The 24,082-nt window shown below is 46.3% G+C and overlaps 1 protein-coding gene across 1 annotated transcript in view; it reads right to left on the reverse strand.

Moving 5' to 3' along the window:
• The window catches only part of LOC106656726 (kin of IRRE-like protein 3), a 62,355-nt gene extending 40,935 nt beyond the window's left edge, over window positions 1–21,420 (reverse strand). The window contains exon 1 of the mRNA XM_014377847.2: window positions 18,285–21,420. Within this exon, the coding sequence (XP_014233333.1) occupies window positions 18,285–18,648 (364 nt within the window). The 5' untranslated portion in view covers window positions 18,649–21,420. The remainder of the gene's footprint in view (window positions 1–18,284) is intronic.
• Between the last annotated feature and the right edge of the window lie 2,662 nt (window positions 21,421–24,082).

Here is a 24,082-nt window from a genome sequence, read left to right on the forward strand (position 1 = left end):
TTCGAAGCCCGCAACCTCTCTATACCGCTCGAAGGCAGTGCTTGCTGGACACATTATATTACCGCGAAATATATATCGACTATTGGCTCTCGACGACGACGACGACGACGTGTGCTAAAATACACACAAGCGAGCTGCACGTGGGGGCTTTTCGTGTATTATCATTATACACAGCACACACAGAGACACGCGCACGTATAGTCGCGAGCGAATGGATGCGGTGCACGGCGTTTATGAAGGCAAACGCGCGGAGCGATTACTCAACGACGAGGACGTAGACGACGACGACTACGACGAATGCAGCAGTGATTTGCGTGAGATATAACCAAAACAGCGTCTAGGTTTATTATATACATAAGAATTATACAGATATATTCACGCACACTCGCGAGCACCAACCAGAGAGGTACACACGCGCCTCGATGCTTATGTATCCTCACACTGCGTACTCGGTGGTGTGCAGTGCATATATTTTGCGCGATTCGTACGTGTGCGCGTGTGTACGCTGATATTCGAGATGTATACGTATAGCATTGTGCGCCGAAGAAGAGAGAGAGAGAGATACGGCACACGACGTACTGCGCGTACGGCAGCACTCGCAGCGGATAGCTATAGATATTTATACGAGCTGTCAAGGCGACAAATCGATTCGCGACCGTAGCAGTATAGTAGAGGAAATCGTCGATCGGCAAACGCGATGCGTATACAAAAATATATATACGTACGCACATGGCTGATGCGCGCATTTTATATTAGGCCCCCAAGGCTGCTGCTGCTGCTGGAAAGGTATCGAGTCGCGTTGTTGTTGTTGTTGCTGCTGCTGCAGCTCGCGAAATATGCATTTTTCCTCTCTCTCCTCTTATATATATATATTCGTATATATATTGCGTATGGTGTATGTAGCCCCGGAGGCTCACAATAAGGAAAGTCAAATGAGCCACGAGACGTGTGTATACGCAACCGTAGGATACGCGCTACTGCACGTCATCTCGTTGCTCTCGCGCAAACTCGTGAATTTTTTTCCCTTTCTTTTCTTCTTTTTTTCTCTCTCTCTCTCTCTCTCTCTCTTTCGTGACTATATAGCGTCCAATATGCACAACCGTACGACGACGTCGTCGACGCAGGTACCATCCTCAACCTCTCGCTTTCCCCAAAAATTTACCATAATAACGCGTGCGAATCGGGCGACGCGTGTACGCGCATATGTATATGGTATCTATATGTATACCGATCGATCGGATACATAAGCGCGCATATGCATGACAATACTTGCGCCTCGACTCGCGCAGACGACGCGGCGAGCGCATAATAATACACATACGCCTCGAGGCTATACGCGCGATGCGAAGTTTACGTGGTAGCATGTACGGGACATTTCGTATACCATATACTATATATTGTACGTTCTATACGTATATATACGTACGAATTGCATGCATGGCGCAAAAGTAGCAGAATCTACGAAAAAAAAATCAAAAATAGGGTATAGGAAGAAGCGTCGCGCGGTGTACGGCAATGGTGTGTCGCGTAAGAGTGTATAGGAAAAAACGGAGCCGGAAAATACACAATGCGGGGGGTATATGGTATAGCGAGCCTCCCGGCGGTGGCTCTCCTATACAATAATAATCGCGAATTGCGCGAGAACATCCGAATATGCAGCAGCAGCAGCCAACTCGTGTTTCTCGATCGCGATGTTTGCTCACGGCGTGTATTATATATAGCTGCGCGCAGAAATCGCAGAGAGAGAGAATACGTATTATAGCCCGGCTATACGTCTGCATATTTCTCTCTCTCTCTCGGTTGCGTGTATGTATGTATCTGTACTTTTGCTGCTGCTGCTGTAATGAAAGTTGGTGCTTAACAACGCGAGCTGTATGGAGCTAGCACAGCAACAAGAGCGCATTACTGTATGGGTGAAATTGCCGCATACACAGCACACAGCACACACACCAAGTCCACGAGGGCGAGTCGCGGCGCGAAATACAAAAATTTTACAGTTTTCCCGTAGATGCACTCCTGTTATGTGTGTACTCGCGCGCCATGCCCACTCCATGCTCATATTGCCCGTCAGTCTCTCTCTCTCTCTCTATGTAGTACACAACATCTCGCGCGCGCATATCGAGCTTTTTTTCTCTCCCCATAACAGCAGCTTCGAACTCTCTCTCTCTCTCTCTCTCTCTCTATCTATCTCGCGTCCGTGTGTTGAGCTAAACTTTTTCAAAACTCTGGCAGCGAACGAGCGAGCGAGTGAGAGAGAGCAACGGTACCTCGCACTGGCCATGGATGTGCACCTATAGGTAGACATAACATCCTCTTCCGACTCATTCCGCGAGTGATGGAACGCGCGCGCATATACATACACAGCCGACATTCTCGTGTGTCTGGGGCTCGAGCTGTGCTGCAACGCGCCGAAGCTTTCCTCTCTCTGTCTCTCTTTCCTACATAGATACATGTACGTATCGCGCCACTGCTGCCGCCGAAGAGCATTAAAAAAGGCAAAGAAAAAAAGGGAAAAGGGAAAAAAGGCCCAACATCCCATTAAGGGCGATATAGTGGGATATAATAGCGGGTTTCCTCGGGCACGCCTCTTTAGCAGCTCGGCGGCGGCTCTTCGGTTTATACGCTCGATGGACCGCGCGGCTAGATAACGTATTAGTGTTTGTGCTGTGTGTGTATGTGTGAGCAGCGCGTCTAAGCCTCATCTCTCACTCACTACTCTCCTCTCTCTCTAGACCTTCTCTCACCTCGCCATTAACATTAAATCCTCCCGATGGTAATGAAGCTACACGAGGCACGTATGTACGTATGCTTATACGTACACGTTCAGCCGAGGGTCGTTTGGGTTAGGATCGTGAATAGAGCGTCGGCGGCGCGGCTCGAGGCCTCTCTCCACGCGTACTACGTATAGCCAGCAGCAGCAGCCGGCAGGTAATCCGAAAAAAAGGGCAGCGCTCTCTTTTGCGTACGTGGTACGAGGGCGAGGGTGGGGGGTAATTAGCTAGGCGTACGCGGCGGGCGTTTCTTCTTTTTCTCACCAACGCCGCCGCTACCACCCTCGCAAAAGCTCGCTCTTTTTGAGGCAGAGCTCGTACAGAAAGAGAGAGAGAGAGAGAGCTGAGAGCGGTCGAATGCTCATTTCTCTTGGCTTTGGAGCAGCTCTTTCCGCGTATATATAGCCTTTTAAACTGGACAAAATACATAATGCGTTCAGCACACACATACACTCACACTTGTAGAAAACGTATAACGTAATCAGTGTAGAATACTTGGCGCGTGGCGTTGGCAAGTCGTGCGCGCATTTATACGAATATTATTATAAGCGCTGTACGCATTGTATGAATTTTTAGACGCGAATTCGTCGTCGTATATAATGCAAACTCCTCGCTGGCACAGCTCAACTCGAGACTAATTTTTGCGACTCCCGTCCGTCCCGCGCGCGTCTTTTCTTTCCGCGATGTTTTGCGCGCTCGTGGGATTTGCGTATATTTTCACCATGGAAAAAGAAGGTAGCGCACGAAAGAGAAAGAGAAAAAGAGAGAGAGAGAGCTATTGAAATGATAATTCAGCGTTTTCTCCGTTTACATTGTCTAGCTTAGCTGCTGCTTGTGCCGCCGCTGCTGCTGCTGTCTGTGCGCGCACGTAAAGTAGTACGCGATGCTTATATATACATATGCACGCGTACGCGCTTTCTTTTCGCTCTGAAAATCCGGAGACATACACGTACACATTTACAAATATATATATGTGTGTGTGTGCTATGCATGTGTAGTGGCTGTGCTGCACGATCCGCAAAGCCGCAGACGCCTATTGTCGCGTTTATATGCGGTATACGTGTATACATGCTACACCACACACACTATATAACGTACACACACACGTATACGCCCTCGCTCCCGTTTTCTTCTGCATTTTCAATACACCACAACACACATACACAGAGGTGCACAGAGAGAGAGAGAGAGAGAGAGAGAGCACAACCTCGTCGCCGTGAACAGTATAACCCAACCCTCATCGGCGGCGGCAGCGACTCCCGAGGTATTGCCGCAGAGCTCGAGCTGCGTGCTTTTTTCGCGGTCGTTTTTCCCTTTGTTCGCGGTGGTGGTGTGGCACGCACACACACGTAGTTATATATGTACGCTATGTACATGATCCGCGACCGCCACCGCAGCAGCAGCAGCTATAACGGCAGTAACGGCGGATCACAGTCTGGATTTTTCAATTATCATGATGGGAGATGTCATTTTTCGCTCTCTTTCTCTCTCTCTCTATCTCTCGGGGGAGGAACACATCCGAGCGAGCTCGCATGTGTGATACAAACGTACGGGTATTGCACGCGCACTGCACACTTTTTCGTGCTTTCCTCGCGCTCTCTCCCTATTTTTTCACCGCTGCTGCAGAATTGTTATGCGCTGCACAGCACCCCCTTGGCGACGCATCGAGATGCAGCACCACCAACACCAACACCGAGAAAGACACTATGTACAACGCTATAAGGCAGTCGAATGAAAATTCGATTGTTTCGCGCCAAGCTGCACTGCTACAGGAGAGGACTCGAACTCGCGCGACGCGATATTTAAAAAAGAAGATCTCGGTACCTATATGTGTATAATGTACGCGCGTGTAAAAAGCCGAAAGAAACTACGATGTAGCTTGTATAATGATTAAGCCGTGTCGCAATCTCGGCGGGACGCTATGTATATACCTTGATACCTATATGCGCGCCGCGCGAAATGCATCGTCGTACTACTACGGCGCATTATTATACACATACGCGCGTATAATGATATACGTACGCTTGCATACGGAGCTCGAGAGACTCGAGGGTTCATTTCTCCACACACATCGCATGCTATAGCTATATTACAGTCGTTTATAAGTACATTAATGCATACACGCGCTTTTATGCATCGCGAGAGAGATAGAGAGAGAGAGGGCCGCGAAGAGGGGAGCCGAGGTAGAGACTGAGAGAGAGAGAGAAAGAAATGAATTTGCGATGCCTCATTTGACGTATATGTAAGAATAGTATCACGCGCGCATTTGTGGCCCGATCGAATTCACGACGTGCGAGAGCCGAGCGCACGAGTACCCCAGCCCCGAGTATACGCGCGGCCGAGCGGCTCCGATAATAATTGGTCCATCAAAAATTCCACATCGCATATATATGCAACGCGTGCGCGATGCAGCCGAGCTGGTCTTATATTTAATATGCAACGAAAATGATAAATATATCCACGTGCGCCCGACTCGCGAGCGATAATAGACAATTTTTTTCTCCTTCTCTCTCTCTATCTTTTCAATCGTACGTAAGCACGCATACGTATATATAGCGAGCGTGTACGTATGTATAAGCGACGAAAATAAGCATTGCTCAATACATGATTGAAGCTCGGCGCCGGCTAAGCTTATAATACGACGACGGTGCACGGGGGTGTAGGTGGGTGGGTGGGTAGTTCAGTTCAACGGCTACGTATTACGTTGCACATGGTAGCTTGAAAAAAAAGCGTTACGTATATTACGTACGACCGATGTACACGTGTATGCATCCGAATGGCAAGAGGAAGAAATAGTAAGAAAGAAGAGAGAGAAAAAATATGAGAGGGAAAAGAAATTGACTATACTCTTACGTACACGATAATACGTATTATATATATGTAAGGCTGAGGCTTTCGTGTCCCTGTATATTGTAGCAGTTATCGAGGGGGGAGTTACATACGATAGAAAAGTATTACATACACGTCATTGATATATACAGATTTTCGCAGAGTGTGGCACATATAATATACACGTGTGTGTCCGTGTGTAATATCGAGGCTTATATTCGCGCGCGCGGCGTGCGGAGCCGCTTAACAAAAGTGTTATCGAGAGAGAGAGTGAGAGTTCGATTGCAGTATATACCATAGTAAAAACACATAGACACACACGGATATCGCGTATGGAGAAGGAGAAAGCAGTACTACTACTGCTGCTGCTGCCTGCGCTGCTGCAGCTGGGCAAAAATAAATATAATATAATAGAGATGTGAGCGCAATCTCTGCCGCACGTGTGTGTGTGCCGCTGACTCCACTGCGACTGTAAGGAGCGCATTATCTCCTCGTTTTCGTCGACTCCGGGCGATTATAAATTTTTCTCTCTCTCTCTCTCTCTTTCAGCGAATTCAACTGTATACATAGTTAGTATAGTACGACGGTATATACGAAACATACGTAATCCTTTCGCCGCGCGGCGCGAATCACATGCAAAGACTGCCCGTATGGTATAACTATCGCGTGGATCGTACGTGTGTGTGTGTGCGCGCGACAATAGATACGTATGCGCTCGACACACTACAGCACACACACACACGTATACTTTTTTTTCTTTCTCTCTTCGCTATCCTTCGTGGACCAGCGCCGAGTGTGTCTTATAATACTGCAGCACAGCACAGCGTGCGATGCAGTTTATACGTATACACCTAGGCGCGCTTGTGCAACACACAGTTTTCCATTACTCGTCGCGCGAGCCTAAGCGCGCAGCAGCAGCAGCTCGATTGCTCGGTCTAATGTCTTGCACACACATACACATTGCTCGCTCGCAAAACAGCCATATTACATATTACATACGCTGTGGCCGGGCTTGTACTCGGGCTCTCCTCTCTTTCTTTCCTTCTTTCTTACGCTTGTATAGTTGAAAAAGAGAAAAAAAAACTCTTAGGCCTCCGATCCGCGCGCTGCATAATACCGTGCAGCGCGTTTTACTGCGTATATACAAGTGAGAGCGCACGTAATAATATCGACGTATAATACCACGCATGTGAGAAATTTGACCTTCGATCGCGAACGCGCGTTTACGTGTGTGTGTGTGTTTGTGTACAGTGTGCATATAATAATTTGCGCAGCGCGCGCGCGCATTCTTATAGGGCTCGCGCCGAGCCGCAGCCGAGCGCAATCGTGTGCGCGCACACACGGATACGGTGCACACACGGACTTGTAAACGCGAGCGATAGATTATTATTAACGAGCGGAGCACGCAAAGGCGAAGTATGTATACACTATACATATATACGCGAGAAGCAGCTTTCAACGTTGGTGGTTGCGCGCTCGGGATTAACTCCGCGCACGGCTACCTTCCTTTTTTTTTCTTTTTTTTTTTTGCGAGCGAAAAATACTCACGCACGCACTCACGTGTTTTGCCGCCACCACCATCGGCACCACCACGAGGGCTTTCCATATATACAATATAACATTGTAAGGAGTTATGCAGATATGTGTACTGCATATGCACTCGCGGCCAATTCTCTCTCTTTTTCTCGTTTCCCATATTATCGATGCGTTTATATGTGTGTGTGTATGCTCGCATATATGTATGTATATAACCGTGCGAACTCTCGGCTTTTATAAGCTTTTACTCTCTGACGCGACGTGAACTTACGTGTATATATACTATCCGAGGAGTGAGGCACTGCCGAGCATGAGTGAGCGAATGCGAGAGAGTAAGAGAGTAAGAGAGAGAGAGAGCAATTGCCACAATCGCTTAATAATATATAAACGCGCGCAGGCACTACATGTGTGTGTGTATGCACGTAGTGCCGCCTCGAGGATCGACGTGTAGACGTTGCAGTGGTATGTGGCAGTGCGATATTACGCTTGCTCGCGCCTTTGGGCTTTTATAAGCTGCTCATCGCGCGCGCACTATAATGCGCCGCCGCGAGTCATTTCGTCGTCGTTATTTACATTACAAATTAATACTGCGCAGTGTAAGTGAGAATAGAGAGAAAAAGCTTACATATACAACATGTATGAGTAAGAGTTTAAAGATGCGCTCGAGAGTCGTACTTGACCCACTATACAATGTGATACCTCGCGGTTGTTGTTGATGATGATGATGATGACACGTAATTGTGTCTGGGGTTTTCTATGTAATAGGTGCTACAAACACTTTCGCGATTCTCCCTCGCCGCTTGTTGGCAGGCATTCTTTTTCTATTATTATATAAAACTAGTCGACTGCAATTTATTATCCGATCTTCGTTATATCGGAAATATAATAAACTCCTCGCGCGCGCATCTAAGAGTGCAGCAGCGGCGGCGGCGGTGCTCTCTCGCGCGGTGACAAACTCTCTTCTGTTATATACATATAACAGTATATATACGGTAGTGGCGCATTGCTCTCGCACTGGTAACTTGCACGTACTATTTCTACTCTCGTGTGTGTGTGCGGGTGGATAAAAGCAAAGGCGCGACTATACGTAGGTACGACGGAGCTCCGTTCGCTCGGCCAAGTTTTCCCAAAGCCGCAAACGTGACGCAATTGACAATGTGTAGATATAGCACGCGCACCCGCTCGCATTATATATACACACACGCGTATATAGAGATATGTGTGTGTATGTGTATGTGTGCGGTTCGCTGCTGGAGCCTCGAGTTAGCTGCCTAAAACTTTAATCCAGCTCGAAGGAGAGACGGAGAAAATATATATATTGCATGGCACGTATGTACGCGGGCTCGAGCAGTAGCAGCAGCAGCAGCAGCAGCACTGACAACAGTCGCTGCAAATACAAATCACGTATGAACCATATTCCTCCGCTCGCGAGAGAGTCGAGAGTACTGCCGAGAGAGAGAACGTGTGTGTATATGTGTGTGTGCAAGCCACAAACTAGGTATACATGCATATAAATAGAAAGAGAGAGAGAGAATGAGACTGACTCGAGCTTTGAATGCTTTTCACGCCACGCCCTGCCCTGATCCTGCGCGCGAGCTCGCATGCACCGCAGATCCTGCAGGCGATTCCGGAATCTTTCACGCCTAAACGAGAGCGAGAGAGAGAGGGAGAAAAGTAGCCGATACATCATGCGTTTAGCGTTTATACATCGAAGATACAAGGGCCATACATGCACTAAACGAAAGAAAAAAGAAAGAGAGAGGAAAAAAAATTGAAGTATAACGGTGAGCGCGAGCGAGGGACGAAGGGAAAAAAGGAGGAGACGAGTAGCAGGCGGTGACTCGAAAACAAAAAAATTAAAAAAAGAAAAAGAGCCGTCGAAACGACAAGAAGACGAAAAAAAAAAGAAAAGAAAGAGAAATTAACCGAGAGGGTGGAGAAACAAAGGATTCAAGCCGCGTACGCATCAACGGTACGGTACAACGGCGACGACGACAAAAAAAGTAGCAACAGCATGAGCCAAAGTGGAGGAGAGAGAGAGATGCTAGAGATTTTTTGGGACGCTCGGCGTAAAAGAGTGCTATACACAGTTCCTAAAACGTTGTTATATGTATGCTGGGGGAGCTCTCGAGAGCCCGAGGATCCGTCGTCGTTGTGCCGCGCGGCGCGACTCCGCACTTCGGCTAATTTTATCAAAGATTTCCGCCTACTTCTTCATTCGGTCTCTTCTAACATATATATTTACTCCGTTTCTTTTCTTGATATTTCTTTTTTATTTTCTTCGTCGTGGTCGTCGTCGTGCCTTATAGAGCTACTTTTAGGGCACGACGTTCCGAAGCCGCCGCCGCCGACACTGCCGCACGCTAGCTCGAGTCGTCGAGTCAATTTTTATATCTCCTTTTATATATTCGCGAATAAGCTCAGAGCTTAGCTTAGCTTAACTTAGTGTATGTATCTACATGTAACGGACGTTTTTTATAACGTGTGTGTGTGTATCGCTGTCGAATCCGCCACACGCGCCGAGACTCATACACACTCGTGGAAAGAAAAGACTCAATTGCACGAACCGGAGCAGCAGATATCATCCATCCCGTGCCGCGCGAGACAAAGAATTATTATATCTATATCTATATTGTATCGGAGCGCACGATGTAGGACAGCTCGATTATTTTCCTTCTTCTCCGTCTCTCTCTGTTTTTTTTTGCAGCTATCTTACCTCTTTCCTTCTTCTTTTTTTTTTCATCATTTCGTATCTTGTAGATAGATGTACAATACCGTACGACGGCCAGCACTCGTGTGTATATAGACGAATTTATTTGTCTACAATTACCGCGTCGATCTAATTTTCCGATAACTGCAGAAGCACGGCGGGGCAGCAGCAGCAGCAACAACATATGAGACAATGAATTTCGGTGCTGTGTATGTGCCCATACATACACGGGGGTACATATATAACATAAACGGCGTGTGAAATGAATCGTGTACAGACATATACACACATGCATAGTTTCCGATCGCTTAGTTCTCGCATAGTTTTCGATCCGTTATAACGTATAACGTACACACACACACATCGCGTGGATCGGTTCAACTCAATAAGTTCTATATACAGCACCGATTCTAATATTTTACGCTCCCGACATTTCTCGAATACGTGCTATATATATGTATGTGTGTGCACTGGCCGATCCCAATATGTGCATAACTGCCTGCTGCTGCCGTTGCTGCGCGAGCAATTCATGCAGTATATATACGCGCGGCGCGGAAGATAGCTGCCGTCGCTTCTGCTGTTATATCCTTTTTTCCGCTCCTTTCCTCGGATATGTTTGAATTGACTGCTCGCTTTTGAACAAACACGCGCCTGGCGTGTGCAGTATACTGTATATATACTTCGAGCTCCACACACACACAGCTACAGATTGTGAACTCATACTTCCGTGTACTCCATGTATATGTATATATAGGTCCTAGTCTCTTATATATATTTTATCTGTCGCTTATTTCTGTATACACTCCCGACGATCTCGCTGCTCGTCTCTTTTTTTGTGTACAGTTTTATTAAATGAACGGAAAAAAGGAAAATATAATACACATACACCATGTACATCCCAAAAACGAGGGTAAATTTACTCGGCATTACACATTTACCCGCGTGCTACACTCGCGCGCCGCGAGCTCGATTTTTCTTTTCCCTTTTCTTTTTTTTTTTTATAAATAAATCCTCGAAATTATATCGCAATTCGCGAAGCAAGCCCCATTGGTCTATGCATACACACACTGCGCCTGCCACTGCAGATGAGAAGGAGGAGGAGAAAAAGCGCAGAGATATATAATAGCCTTACGCGAAATAAAAAGAATTGCCGCCGCCTGCCTGCGCCGCGGATCCACGAGCGCGAGAGTAGTGTAGTGTGAAAACCATTTATAAAATAATTACTGCCACGCGCCCCGCTTATGGCACAGCTCCGCCGCCGCCGAGAGTGAGAGAAAGAGAAAGAGAGCTTGCATGGAAATTAATGATTCACAAGCCCAATGGTACAGAAAAAGGTGGGAGGGGAAGGAGGGAGCGCAGCAGGCAGAGCTCTTTCAAATGAAGCCTGATGAATTAATGAAAAGCTCGTAACTGCGGGGGATAAATATAGATATAATAATCGCGTATATTTTCGTTTATGTATTCGTGCTGCGTGCGCGAGCTCGAAGGTATATATATAAAAAAAGAGGCGCAGTGCTCCGCTTCGCGCATATGAAATTATATGAAAAGAAATACACACACACACACTCGCATACGTGCGTGGGTGCGAGGGAAAGAGAGAAATCGAGGGATAGCCGCGTGAATTATTCGTTGCAGCGAGTTTACGTAATATATATATAACGCATCAAATAAACAGCTGATAGCTATTATAAAAAGCGATCGTTTATAAATTTATCTCTTTCTTCTTTCCCGTCCGTTACGCTCGCAAGTCTCGCGGTTAGAGAGGCTAAGTTTTTACCAACGCGCGAAATACGTACGATATAGGTGTAAAATCCGTCAAAATTGCAAAAGCAAACACACACATACATCCTTTATATTTGAACGCTGCATCATTTTTACGTATAAAGGAAAAGGAGAAAAAAGAAAGTACCAGCTCCGCCCCGACGACGATACCGGAGAGTTTGGGCTTTGACATACGCGCGTGCATACATAGCAAACACGCACACCTCCTTTTTCGGACTTTGTATACATTCACCCAAGGTTTGCACAGGCCTGATAAGAAGGCCAAAAGAAAGCTGCATGACGTATATTATACGTATATCTGTGAGTCCATCCTGATAGTCGAGGTAAAGCGGATATCGCACAAACGTACTATACGCGCGTCATCCATCGCGAGCGACGACGACGACGAGCCTCGTCGTGTTTGAGTTGACCCGCGCGCGAGGCTCTGAATTTTTTTTTGCCCCCCTCCTTTTTTTTATGCTCGAGAGAGTCGAAAAGTCAAGTCGGATGTTTAAACAAAACTCGGCGTATACGTATATTTGTACGGGGGACTTGTGCCCTATGTGTGTGCGCGTGTGTTTGTTCACGAAGACGAAGTTAGCGAAAAAAAAGAGAGATAGAGTAAGGGAGAGTAACGATACGCGTGTATATAAACGAAATTATTGTGTATGTTTGTTTACAGGTGTATGTAAGCACGAGTGGAGCAGTCGTAATGCCGTTGATGCTGCTGCTGCTGGACGCAGCGAAAATTCAAATAGCAAGTCAAACATAAAGCCCCGTCCTCTCTACGTGTATAATAGTCGCACAATCGCCGGAAAATCCTTTAACTTCCGGGAGCGAGGCTCGAGTACCGAGCACCGGCTCTTTAGGAGCTGGCGCGGGTAAACACACACGGGATACATAAGTGCATATATAAAACACGAATCTGTCGGGCATGTATAATGCGAGTAGTACACAGCGGCGTTTGTGCGGCGCACTACGAGTTTTGGCAGGTGTGAAAATTTTCTCTCTCTCTCGTTTATCGCGTCTTTCGTGGCTCGTGTATGTGCGTATCGTGCGCGGAAAAGCTTGGCTCTGTACTGGCGGTGTTTGTGCGTTACACGTATAATAGAACTCACGCGTTAAAAGAAAAAAAAAGAATATATTACGTTACATCTACATCAAAACCGTCAGCCTCAGGCCAATTACTGGATTTCAATTCCAACTGTCCAATTTCCCTTCAAAAAGAATATGGTGTGTAATCTGATTGACAGAGTCGAGTTCTTTTGTCACGTAAAAGGTTCCGTATAGGCATTAGGCAACATCAATGGGGTTAAAAAACAGAGTCTAGAGATGAATCTTTTGCAATAGACTAGCCATTAAAAATTTATATTAAACACTAGCTACACGGTCGAATTGATAAACATTACACTTTGCTCTTTCTCTTTCGAGTTTTGAGAATTCGGACGTATGCGCCGTCTAGCGGTGACTCAGGTACTAATTAGCGTTCACGGCGATAATGACAAAACAATCGCAAAGATTCAGAGAAGACTTTTAACCTTATGTTGATTAATTTATCGCGTTGTATCGTGTCTATAGAAAAAAGCTACCCTAATCGCGTGCTCATTGTCCATGAAGTAATATCGTTATCCAGTACTGACCAAAAATCAAAAACAGACACAAATAATTTATCCAGCCCATCTACATAAAAGCTCAAAGAGAGATAAGTGTGCAACGCTATGTTTTCGTGATATCGTATAAAATTATAAGCTCGCGTTCATTGAAACAAAGAGACATGTGCATCGGTCCGCAACTCAGCGCGTCGACACATCAGCCGCAGCAGGGCAGCGAAGAAAACAAACGCAGGTATTGTGCACGCGGGCGCCCTATGTGTATCGCGTACATACACGTTACACACACGTGCAGCCACCGCTGCAGCTGCAGTTGAAAAGCCACACACAACGAAAACAGAGTGAGAGAGAGAGACAAAGTGAAAAAAGTAAAAAAAATAAAAAAGTAGGAAAAAAATGGAAGGCAAAAGTGTATTTTGTGGTACGTCGTTGCTCGGTTGCTTCGTGGTAGTTGTAGTAGTAGTACATAATATACTGCCGCGTATATATATAATACACCCTCTCTCTCTCTCTCTCTTAGCGAGCTCTCGTGTTTACTGGCTCAGCTCTCTCTCTCTAGACGTGGTACGCGCGCGAAGCAACAAGCGAGAACCTCTCTTGTGCCTCTTATGTTCCGCAGCGCGCAGTAACAGCAGCAACAAAGAAAAAGACGACGAAGTAACGAAGCGCAAAGTACGATAACAGATATCTTTTGCAATGTATACTATATATAATAATATAGAAGCGAGCTACGGGGGTAATAGAAGGCCCAACGCTAGCAAGCCTAGCTTCTTTAATATACTCTCTATATAATACTACTACTACTACTCGCACACAAATACGCACACACTTGACTCGTTCGACTCTCCACTCTATATAACAGGCTCCGATCGACTTTTTCTCCGATATATATATAACGCATTTTCTCAACCCTCCCTTACAACTATCCACTATATACCTCATCTCACTGAGAGGGAGAGAGAGGAGAGGAGAGGCCTGGCTTTGATTTTAATAAATCACATTACTTTTGTCCCAGTGCCTGCGCCTGCTGCCGCTGCCTCCACTGCTGTCGCTTATATAGACACACTGTGCGGTCGAGCTCCGATAGTGCGCTATCGTGCATATACCATACTACGTACTTCGCTCTCGATATGCGCCGTAGCGTCGCCTTTTCTCTTCTTCTTTTTTTTTTTCGTCGTTGTTGCTTTGACTCCTTTTTATTTTTTGTCGTCGTCGAAGGCGGCTAAACAGCAGCGGTAGCAACCCGTACCCCCCTTCCCTTCTTTTCTTCCACTTATTTTGCTCTGTACGTCTCTGCTGCGGCGCAGCGCAACTCTTCCGTGTGTTCTCGCTGTTTATATACATTTTTTATCACATTATAGCACGAGTACACTCGACTCTTGTGCGGACGAAACTCTCTCTATCTCGCTCTCACTGTCGCGTATACGTACTACGTATTCGCACATACGTGTATAGGGTGAGTATAAATGCGCGCGTGCACCGAGCTCGATACGAAAATTTGGCGTATCTAGACGAATGGACTCTGGTTTTATTATGTGACCCGACGTCGAGCGGCGGCGACGACTCGGAACGGTACCGAAAAAAAAAGAAGAAGAAGGACCTTTTGAAATACCTCCGAGCGAAGCTCATTTTTACTCTTCCTATATATTTCGTGCGCCTAGCGGTGGTATACGTAGAAATTTTTCAACGGGCTCGTGGCAGCAGATACGGCGAATGTGTGCGCCCCGGATTTCTCTAGCTTCTCTCGCACATATGCACACCGTAGCAGTCGTAGTGGTATTAGTGTAGGCATATTGTATGCGTGTGTGTGCGTGTTTTATTACGAATCGTCGAAACGACTTATTTCGATTTTTTCTTCTCTCTCTCTTCTCTCCTTTTTTTTCGCCTTGTGCCATGCTCACCCATTTTTATTATCGGAGTTTTAACAATTCTGGCACGTATAGGCGGAGTTGATTTTTTCACTCTCTTTCTCGCTCTCTGTCGCTCGCTCGCTCGCTTGCTTCTTTCGTTTCCCATACATACATACATGCGTGCATACATATAGCTGTCGATCGTTCGTAATAGAATTCCTTCTCCATACATATATGCACGGGCACGCAGGATAATTTAAAAAAATCTCGCGTAAATCACTGCACACTCACACACGTTCGCGCATATTTTTCTTCTTTTATATTTTTAACGCTTCGGCTTTATACATATCTAGAAAATCTCGCGCGCAAAGCAGCAGCAGCAGCAGCAGTGCACGAGTCAAAAGAGCGAGAGATATATACTTTAGAGGATCATATCGATAGATATGTATAAAATTTTTATCGGACATATAGTCTCCTCCACACATGGCCTGGCTTCGGTCTCTCTCTCTATGCTATCTCGGGCAAGAGGATCGGATTAAAACGTTATTCACGATCGTTTGCCATTGTCTTTTCTCGATCTCTCTCTCTATCTCTCGGGCGTAGTGAAGCTCTGCTCTGCGGATGAATATATATAGAGCTAGCCCAGACCTCGGCCATACATTTATATGCATATATCCATTACACACGTATGCACACAATTACTGCAACGTTGAAGAACATTCGCATATACGTATTATATACGACATTGACTTCCGCGAAGAGTCGCGTCGTCGTCGCGGCTAATCTTATTGAAGGGTCCGATAGTACTACCGTACTTCCTGCATATGTGGTGCAGCAAGCTCGACGATGCGCACGAAATATCGCCAAGTTTTCGAGAAAATATAAAAGAAAGAAGAGGCACGAAGAAAAAAGTGGTGCTGTGGTGTGGTGCCTATATGGGAGGGAAGGAATCGTACCACACATAACGAGTAGTTGTAGTCGTATAGTCACATGCATATAGCAGTCCGCGCCCACATATGCGTAGCATTTTCGCACGCTCGACTTGGCCCGCACACTACATACCTACACACACACACACACACACACACGCATACATTTCGCGAATTTCATGCGCGCGCACACACACACACACCGATCACCGATCATGCTATATGGAGTTAGTTATATGCAGTAGATACATAGGTATATGTGTATTCAGCTGCGCGCGCGACCTATAACAATAGACACGGCGCGGGATGGAATTTTTTTTTTCTTTTTATTTTACTGCCAAACGCGCGAGTCTATTCCGCGTGTGCAAGCGAGCGATCGAGCGAGTTGGTTGGTTAACCGAGGCCCGCAATCTTTTCTACGCATGTGTGAACATTATAATACATTCCGCGCGTTCGTGTGGCCTTTTTTCGCCATTTCTTTTTTTTTTCTTTTTATTTTTATCGATTCTCTGTCAATCGTTGCCAGTTATGCATACGCGTAAAAACGAAATTAAGGCTCGATCTTCGGCCCGTCCCCCACGAACGTATAGCTCGTTTCCCCGATACGTATCGCGTCCTTTTAACGAAAATTGCGCGCGTATACATATCGAGAGGATCATTTCGATCGTTCTCGACTGCTGTCGTCGCGTCCTTTCTACGTCTGGTCGCGTTGCTACACATATTTCTCAATTTCGCTTCGATGGCACATATCTTTTCTCTCTCTCTGTCGTTTTATCAATCGACGACGCGCCAACGGTATACATTCTAGATATATACATTGTCACACAGACAAACACGTAATAAACGAGAGACACGTACGTATGCGCAATATACGTATATCGCGAAACTTTCTTGTATTACATTCGGCGGAACATTAGCCGCGTGCGCGCCTCGTTATTATATGTATAACTACGGTGTTCGTACTGCGCGCCGTAGACACTGCGCTAATATAACTGCGAACTCATCGAAATGTTCTCGAAACTCTTTCTCTTTCTACTTTGTGTGTGTAGTATGTGATTCTCTCTGGCTACATCACGTGCGCGAGTCTCTACGTACGTACGATATAATGTACACTGCACAATTTTCCATGCATATACCCCGAGTGCTCAGTGTTGTAAGCTAATATAAACAGGCTGCGCGCATTATATGGTTAGATTATATTGAAAGGGAAACTGATTCTGCAGCACAATTATATTCTCTCTCTCTTCTGTGCATATTCTTGCACGTACGTACACAGACACCGCACACACATTATCGCAACTTTTCGCGCTATTAATCGAGCCTGCTGAGAGTTTGGTTTTTAATAAAATAATAACACTACAATACCGATACATTTATAGCTGACGCAAACGAGACTCCGCTTATTGTTTTAATATTTTAACGATCGCGTTGACTTTTGTCGAATTAGTCGACTCGGCAAGTTTTTTTTCTTTCGTTTTCGTCGACGTCGTTAGAGAGTATATTACAGTCGCGTCGACCGATGTCTAAACATAAATTTGACAATTGCCGAATCGATGTTTATAATAACGTTTACAAGGAAACCCCCCCCGAGTCTATTATACAGGATGAAGAAATAACTTTTTTTTACGTACGTAGAATCGGAATAACGCGTAAGTCGGTCGCTATATATCTATTGTCGAAAATTTGCAACTTGCAGCATACGTATAATACACTGCAGGATTGGTAAGTCGACGTTTATCGCGGGGGAGGATCGAGCGAAGAATACGTATACATTGAAGAATAGCCTCAGAGACGCGGAAAAAGCTTGTTTATAGATATACAAACGTATACACATCGGTAACAGCACAAAAGCGAAATAACAAAAGGCAAGTGGATCCTTGCTATATAGACACGAATATAAGTTACGCTCAAGCCAATAATAACAATTACAATCGCTTAAAGGATACAGCGTATTACGTAGAGCTATACACAGCTTTGCGTCTGTGTGTGAGTGTGTGTGTCTTTAGTGGCGGCGGCGGCGGCAGGTATAACGTAACTCAACAGATCGTCCTCCCTTATGCCTTTACGAAAAGACGATAATCCTATTATAAGCTCGCTCGCTCTCGCGGTCGGGGCGATCGTGTGCACGAGGCCGGGGACGAGCTGGAACGCCGCCGCCGCCTCAGCCTCACAATTTCGCGGATATATAATCTGCGATCGTACAATAATAATACCCACGCTCGCGCGTGATATAAATAAATAATCCAAAAAAAAAGAAGAAGATGAAGGAAAGTGTGTCTCTCTCTTACCTCGTACGAGGAGCCTGGCCGGCGGCGATCTCAGTCCGTCCTGCTTGACGAAGTCGCCGGGCGTCACCTGGCACTCCCACAGTCCGTCGTCGTAGTCGAGGCTGGCGCGCTTGATCACCAGCGAGCACTCGCCCGCGTCGCCGTGGTCCCACTCGTACTTGTCGTGCACCATGCCCAGGGCGAAGCGATCCTTCTGCCAGATGCACTGGCCGCGCTTGTCCTGCACGCGGCAGCGCAGCTTGACGTCCTGGCCCTGGCTGACCTCCTGGTACTCGGCCGGCGTCTCGGCGAATCTCTGCTCGGCCGTGGCCAGAGTCGCGAGGATCGCCAGCAGAAGCATCGTTATCGTCGTTATCGAAGCCATGACCGCGAGAAACAGAGATCCGTTGTTGTCGTTGATATTTTATAACTATGTATAGTTTTTTTTTTTTTTTTTTATGTAGCGCACGGGCTCTTGTCACGCCGCGCGTGTTTCGCCCCGATTCTCGCTCTGATTATTATTCCGGCGTTGCGTCGTTGCGCCTCCTATACTTCGATTCTTTCTCCTGCTGATCTATAATGCTACGATACAGCGCAGCAGCAGGCCAGACGTGGATGATCGATCACGTTGACTTCTCGGCATCCTCTCTCTCTCTCTTATGCGGATGTATATTATACTTAACGAAAATCGATCGATCTCTCGATTGGCCAAAAAATCGAGTCTCTCTCACTCTCAGTGTATATCCTGGCAACAATCGGCAATATTATCGCACACACGTATTTACATCCACGAGAAGGAATGATGAACGATGGGCCTCTCCTCTCTCTCTTACTTTTATCTCTTCGAGCTAATTCTCACAATGACCGGTGTCTGTGCTGCGTCGTGAGTCGTTGCGAAGAAGAAGAAGATCGTCTTCTCTCTCTTCTTCCTAGCCGCGGGCTTATCGTCGGGACACGACTTCTCTCTCTCGTACTAGTAGGTGGATATATATATTTATATATCCTTGGTACGATATCCTTGGCCGTCGCTGTTGCTGATCTTATACGTATGCACGGATCCTTTTTTCATCTATATACGGGGGTCGGTCGTCGTTGGTCGCCTGTGTATATGGATTACGATCGATCATTCCTCGCTTTGAACCAGGAACAAACGTTTTCTTAGATATCTCTGGCTGCTGCTGCTGCCCTTAATACCGGTGAACGACGAGGGAGTGGCGCGCTGCACGGCACAGTGCAGCACAGCGAGAGACAGAGAGATCAGTTTTAAAGGCGCGGTTACGATCCGATTCCTGATTTGCTCTCGCGCTCTTGCTGGCGAGTATACACACACACACACACACGAGTAGACTCGATTCCGATCTGTGCCGGGTAAGCGAGTTTATATATATATCTACTACTGTATGCACATGCACTGGCGTAGCAGCGGCGGCGAAGTTGGACTTTCACCTATGCAGACACACGGACGAAGTCGATTGTGTATAGTAGAACGGAGGCTAGCTCACTGCACAGTTCCTTTTTAATTCGCACACACGCTCGGTGTGTGTGTGTGTATACGTTTTGGTATAGTACAGCAGCTGAGCCTAGCTGCGGAGCGGGAGGTGTGTGTGTTTGTATTTATAAAAAAGTGCACTATGTGAGCTTCGACAGGCTCGTGGGAAAACGCAGTCGTCGGGCTCACGTGCGCGCTTAGTATTATATATGCAGACACACCACCGCGCTCGTTACATATATATATAATATACCTGGCGCTCGGTATATAGACAATCTCCTCTACGGTGTGTGCATATAAACTGTCTCTCGCGTTCACTCTCCTTATGCCGCGAGTCGAGAGCGATTATTACGCGCGAGTCTCGGCGCTTTAAATGAAGAAAAAAAAAAGGAGAGCGGCGAAACGATTAGAGCAGCGGATCCTTCCTTCGTCTTCCTCTTCTTTTCTTTTTTTTTTCTCCGTTGCTTCCTTCGCGCCTCGTGCGATTTTGTATATGCACTCGCACGGGGTGGAGACGTCGGCGGCGGTGTGGCTATTATAATGACTCTTGACTGCGCTGCTCCGCGTCTTGATTACGATATATGCGCGTATATTTTTTTGTATTTTACACACTGCGCACTGGAAGAAATTTTGCGCGCAACTATGTTGCACCGCGAGTCGTAACTTTCGGCTCGTTACTTTTTTTTCTGGAGCTTGTGGAGAGAGAAGAGAACGGTTGTGTGCGTGTGTTCGGTTGCGCGCACTTTTTTGACGATCGAGCCGAGTATATGGTCGTACACACTGTGTATTGTTGCTGCTGCTGCTGTGGCGCTTGGTCGAACGCAACAAAAAAAAATAATCATATAACAATCGGCGCTGTTTTTATGTACGCTACTTTTTTTTTATACTTTCACTGGAAATCGTGTGCGCACAGGACTTTTTGTTTCTTGACAACAACGATCACACACAAACAAAAAAAAGTAGAGTGATTCTCTCTTTTTTTTTCGTTATTTAGCACAATCGTATATATTTACGCACTGGTGCACGCACGAAAACACACACTCACTTTTTTTTTTAGATTATTACGCTCGTATTTAACACACTGTAAATATCGCTCTCGCTCTCCCTTGCAGCTCTCCAAAATTCGCGCACTGTTGCAGTAGTAGTAGCAGAAACTGTGTCACGTTCGAGGGGGCTGGCTGCGACTCTTGAAATCCAAAAAACTTTCGCGAAACTTTTTTTCCTCGTGTATGCCGCTATTTCCTTCTCTAACGAGAGTTTTTTTTTATCGCACCGCAACACACGCGTCGACGTCGACGATAGTCAAAAGAGATCGACGACGATCGGAAGCGGAAGAAAAAAAATAGGGAAAACAACGAGCGATCATCGATCAGTGGTAGTAACACGGCACACGCACTAACTTTTCGCACTCGCGTTAAGAAAAGGAAAAAAACCCCGAAGGAAATATCGTTACACCTGAGTTACACGCGCAGGGCACTTTATACTGCCCCTTTGCACTGTACTTCACAGTCCCTTTGTATATTTACCATGACAACTGGCCATTTTCGATATATATATACGATGTTATTATCCTACGTATATACGAGGTTCGGTTAGAAACGCGCGCGCGGGGCACACACGGCTCCGTCTGTCCGTCTCTCTAATACGCCGGGCTCTTGCTCGTGTATGCGCGCGGCTCGCGCTCGCATGACAGAATGCCGCGACTCGGCTCGAGCACGAGCTCGTTCGCTCGCTCGCTCGGGCCGCTGCTTATAGCAGAGCCGCCGTTTTGCGCTGCCGTTGCTTTCGACGCTCTCCGTGGCTCACTGGGGGGAGCGCCACCTTCGCTGCCGCTGACGCTTTGCGCTGCACAGCTTTCCAACTTATGTATATAGGACTAATGCTACTCCTTTCATTGTGTAGTATCGCGATGCTGCTGCGTGTGTATATATGCACTCGCGAATGAGTTGCGCGGCCGCTAAGTACGGTCCGGCACTTCTGCACTTACGGCCGAGAGCTGATATCGCGCAACGCCAAGAGAGAGAGACAGAGAGCGAACAATGCGTTTATATATAATACATTATTATGTGTGCAGTGCGAGAAGAGGCGCAACAAATCGAAATAATGGGCCCTGCTGCTGCTGCTGCCCGCATTCAGTCGATCGATCGCGGCCGGCGCATATTACGTATGCGTTTTGAGCTGCTCGAGGCAACACCACCGATCGCCCGACGATATATTTATATACAAAAGCCCGAGCGAGACAGTCAAATTAGCCTTTCGCGCGCATTGTTTGCATAGCAGCTCGTTTCCTCCGCGCCGTGCCGCATGCAAATTGTGTGTATATGCACCTACCTACCTATACTCGCGATCGGCCTCGATGCATCTTCTTCTTCTTCTTCTTGCTTCTCATCCTTTTACTCGGTGGCTTACGCGATGGGCGGCTGCGCGCGAGGATTTATACATCGATCTCTCGCGCACGTAATGCTCTACTTGGTGCTGCACACACACACACACGTGATTTCTTTATCTCCGCGTGCACGCGTTTATATACGGGTGTACTGTGCATAATGCGGTGGCCGATTTTTATTATTAACTACACATATGTATGCGCGATTTTGTATGCGCGGGGAGAGACGGCGACCGATCGTTGTCCGCGATCTCTTCTTATGGCCGCTGCTACCGAGCCGAGCAAATTGAGAAACGCCGCGACGCTGCAGCGGCAGCAGCAGCTCGACATTGCGTATATTTGAATAAATTTGTACTCGTTATTTTCGACTCGCTCGCTGATTCTTTCGCGTTCCTTCTTTTTTTTCTTCTCTGCCGTTGCGACTTGCGTAAATCTCCGCTGCTTCTGTACAGTATGCTTGCAGCAACTACATATATATGTGTGTGTGTGTATAAAGTGGTATAATAGAGCTTTGTTAGCCGAGCGCAGCTTTAATTGGCCCTTTTCAGAAAAGAGAGAAAGAGTAAGAGAGAAAAACGAGAGATACCATATCAGTTTGGGCGTTGTGTGTGTGTGTGTGTGTGAGTGAGCGCGTGTCCTTTTCTGGAATTCCATAGCTTTATATATATCGCGCAGGCAATGCCGGGGAATGAGATTGCTCAACTTTTAGGCGCCGAAACCTGCAGCATTGCACCGCCGGGAAACTGAAAAACTTCGAGACCGATACACCCGCTTTATAGCCGCTCGAATGAAAGAGAGAGAGAGAGATAAGGCTTTAAATTTTTAATCCAAGCACGCCATCGTTTAATCTGCCTCTCGGAGTGAAAAACGGAAGATCAAAATTGCATTATGACGTAATTTATTTTGATACATAAACGATAATCAAATTATTGTTCCTCCCGTATACACCGATAAGTCGAGTCGCGTAAAATCCAATATTATCGGCATCGATTCAATTACCGATTCCAAGAGGATTCGGGTTGACCTATATACAATATAAATAATAGGAGTCAACGGCGCACCAAATGATCATCGTCATTCGCGAATGTACAGTCGAACGAAGAGACAAAAGTTACGAGGAAAAATAATCGCATCATCGACCCGAAGCTCGCGCTCAAAAATAATATAACTTTTGTGTAATAATAATGATAGCCACACCGCCGCCAGCAGTGCACCACCACCGCAGCTGCACACTGCACCGCTGCAACATAAGACAGCGCGGCGTTATATACATAGATAGATATGTATGTATGTAGTGCCGCACGCAACTCTATATATATACTGCATATTACGGCGTTTTCTGTAACGAGCTGCCCGGCCCCGCGCGCAGACCGACATTATTATTGGTTTCGTTTTCAATAGTTCGCGCGCGCCTTCGCGCATTCTATAACGGCCGAGAACGCGGGTATACAATTTTACAGTATATAATAATAATCATAACAATAATGATGCGATATATAACTATTCGCGTCTGATATACGAAGAAAACCGTCATTTAAGAAAATCGCTTTTAAGTAATGGCTATGCTCTCTCTCTCCTTCTCGGCGAGAGTATGTATATCTATACGAGTGTAATGCAATACAATACCTAAATGCTGTTATAGCCATTAATGCAAGCTTAGGTATTTCCGAGTGCGCTCGGCCAGTCGAGCGCTAACGAATCAATACCCCATTTATTGCGTACATACACTCACACTTATACCTATAACGCGTATGTATTTTCGAATATACCCGGCGTCAAAAACGTTTTTGAATTTTTTCTTTCTGCCTTTGTTTTTTTTTTGTTTTGTTTCATTGTTGTTTTTATAAACCATCAACGCGCAGCGCCGAGATTTATTATTTTCGACACTTGCGCACTCCCGGAAAAGTTGACGCGATGAAAAATGAACTTTTTCTCTTTCTCTCT

The sequence above is a fragment of the Trichogramma pretiosum genome, unplaced genomic scaffold, assembly GCF_000599845.2.
Source record: "Trichogramma pretiosum strain Unisexual culture from Peru unplaced genomic scaffold, Tpre_2.0 scaffold41, whole genome shotgun sequence".
NCBI lineage: Eukaryota > Metazoa > Arthropoda > Insecta > Hymenoptera > Trichogrammatidae > Trichogramma > Trichogramma pretiosum.